The 810-nt window shown below is 43.3% G+C and overlaps 1 pseudogene across 1 annotated transcript; it reads right to left on the bottom strand.

The window, feature by feature from the left end:
• Positions 1 to 245: 245 nt before the first annotated feature.
• On the bottom strand, positions 246 to 625 carry TEOVI_000068700:pseudogene (annotated as a pseudogene). The gene is given in 2 exon segments: positions 246 to 575; positions 578 to 625. Coding segments are annotated over 2 exon segments (378 nt in total).
• Positions 626 to 810: the final 185 nt, after the last annotated feature.

Genomic DNA, 810 nt, shown 5'->3' with positions numbered 1-810 from the left:
AACATAACATATTGATTTACCATTTCTTTTTCGGCAAACAGGTCCACTGTTGTTCATTTTACGAGACCAGTCCGCTTAGCGTTTCTTTTCTGACAGTCTCGGCTTTACAGTGTGAAGGCTGTTGAGGCGTGGTCTGTTAATGTTTTTTCTTGCTTTCTATGAATACTGCTGGTGAGTGAAATAATATATCTTCACATCCTGGCGGTGGGGTAGTTGATATTGGCGGCTGCTCCAACTACAAATGCTCATGCGTCTGTAATGGGCTCCAATATTTCATATTCCCTCTCCTTTTTTAGTGTGTTTTGGAAGCCGACTGGAAATACAACGGGGGGTGCATTTGTATAATCATAAGTACATAGCGACTACAGCTCCAACGAGATTAGTTCGTCCCGCATGAGGTTGGAAAACATTTTCATTGGATGCCCGTGATCAAGCCGCTGATAATGTTGACGTTTGAAAGTGTTGAGATGCAGGTTCTCCTTGGGCGTGGCGGACGAATACGTGTAACACCGTCTTGTGCAGCTACACGCTCTATGTATAAGAGTTTGAAGGGGAGTTAGTGAGAGGGAATGGTGATGGTCAGGGTTTTTTTTTTTCGAGGAGTCCTCGGGAAGTGATTCAACATTTAGAAAGGGTGATTACAGGGCGCAATGGCGAAATGATGGAGACAGGAGCAGCTCATATCCACTTTGCTACATGGTGGTTGCAAAAAATAAATATTAACAAGAGGGGATGAAAGTTAATAAACATACCGGAGTCGTGATCGTGTGGTGCTTGATAAGGAAAACTCTCCACAGTTAAAACTGAGAA

This window comes from Trypanosoma equiperdum (genome assembly GCF_001457755.1).
Source record: "Trypanosoma equiperdum strain OVI genome assembly, contig: ctg_214, whole genome shotgun sequence".
NCBI classification, from domain to species: Eukaryota; Euglenozoa; class Kinetoplastea; order Trypanosomatida; family Trypanosomatidae; genus Trypanosoma; species Trypanosoma equiperdum.
Note: the sequence above shows the minus strand (reverse complement) of the source record. Positions and strands in the feature narration are given on the sequence as shown.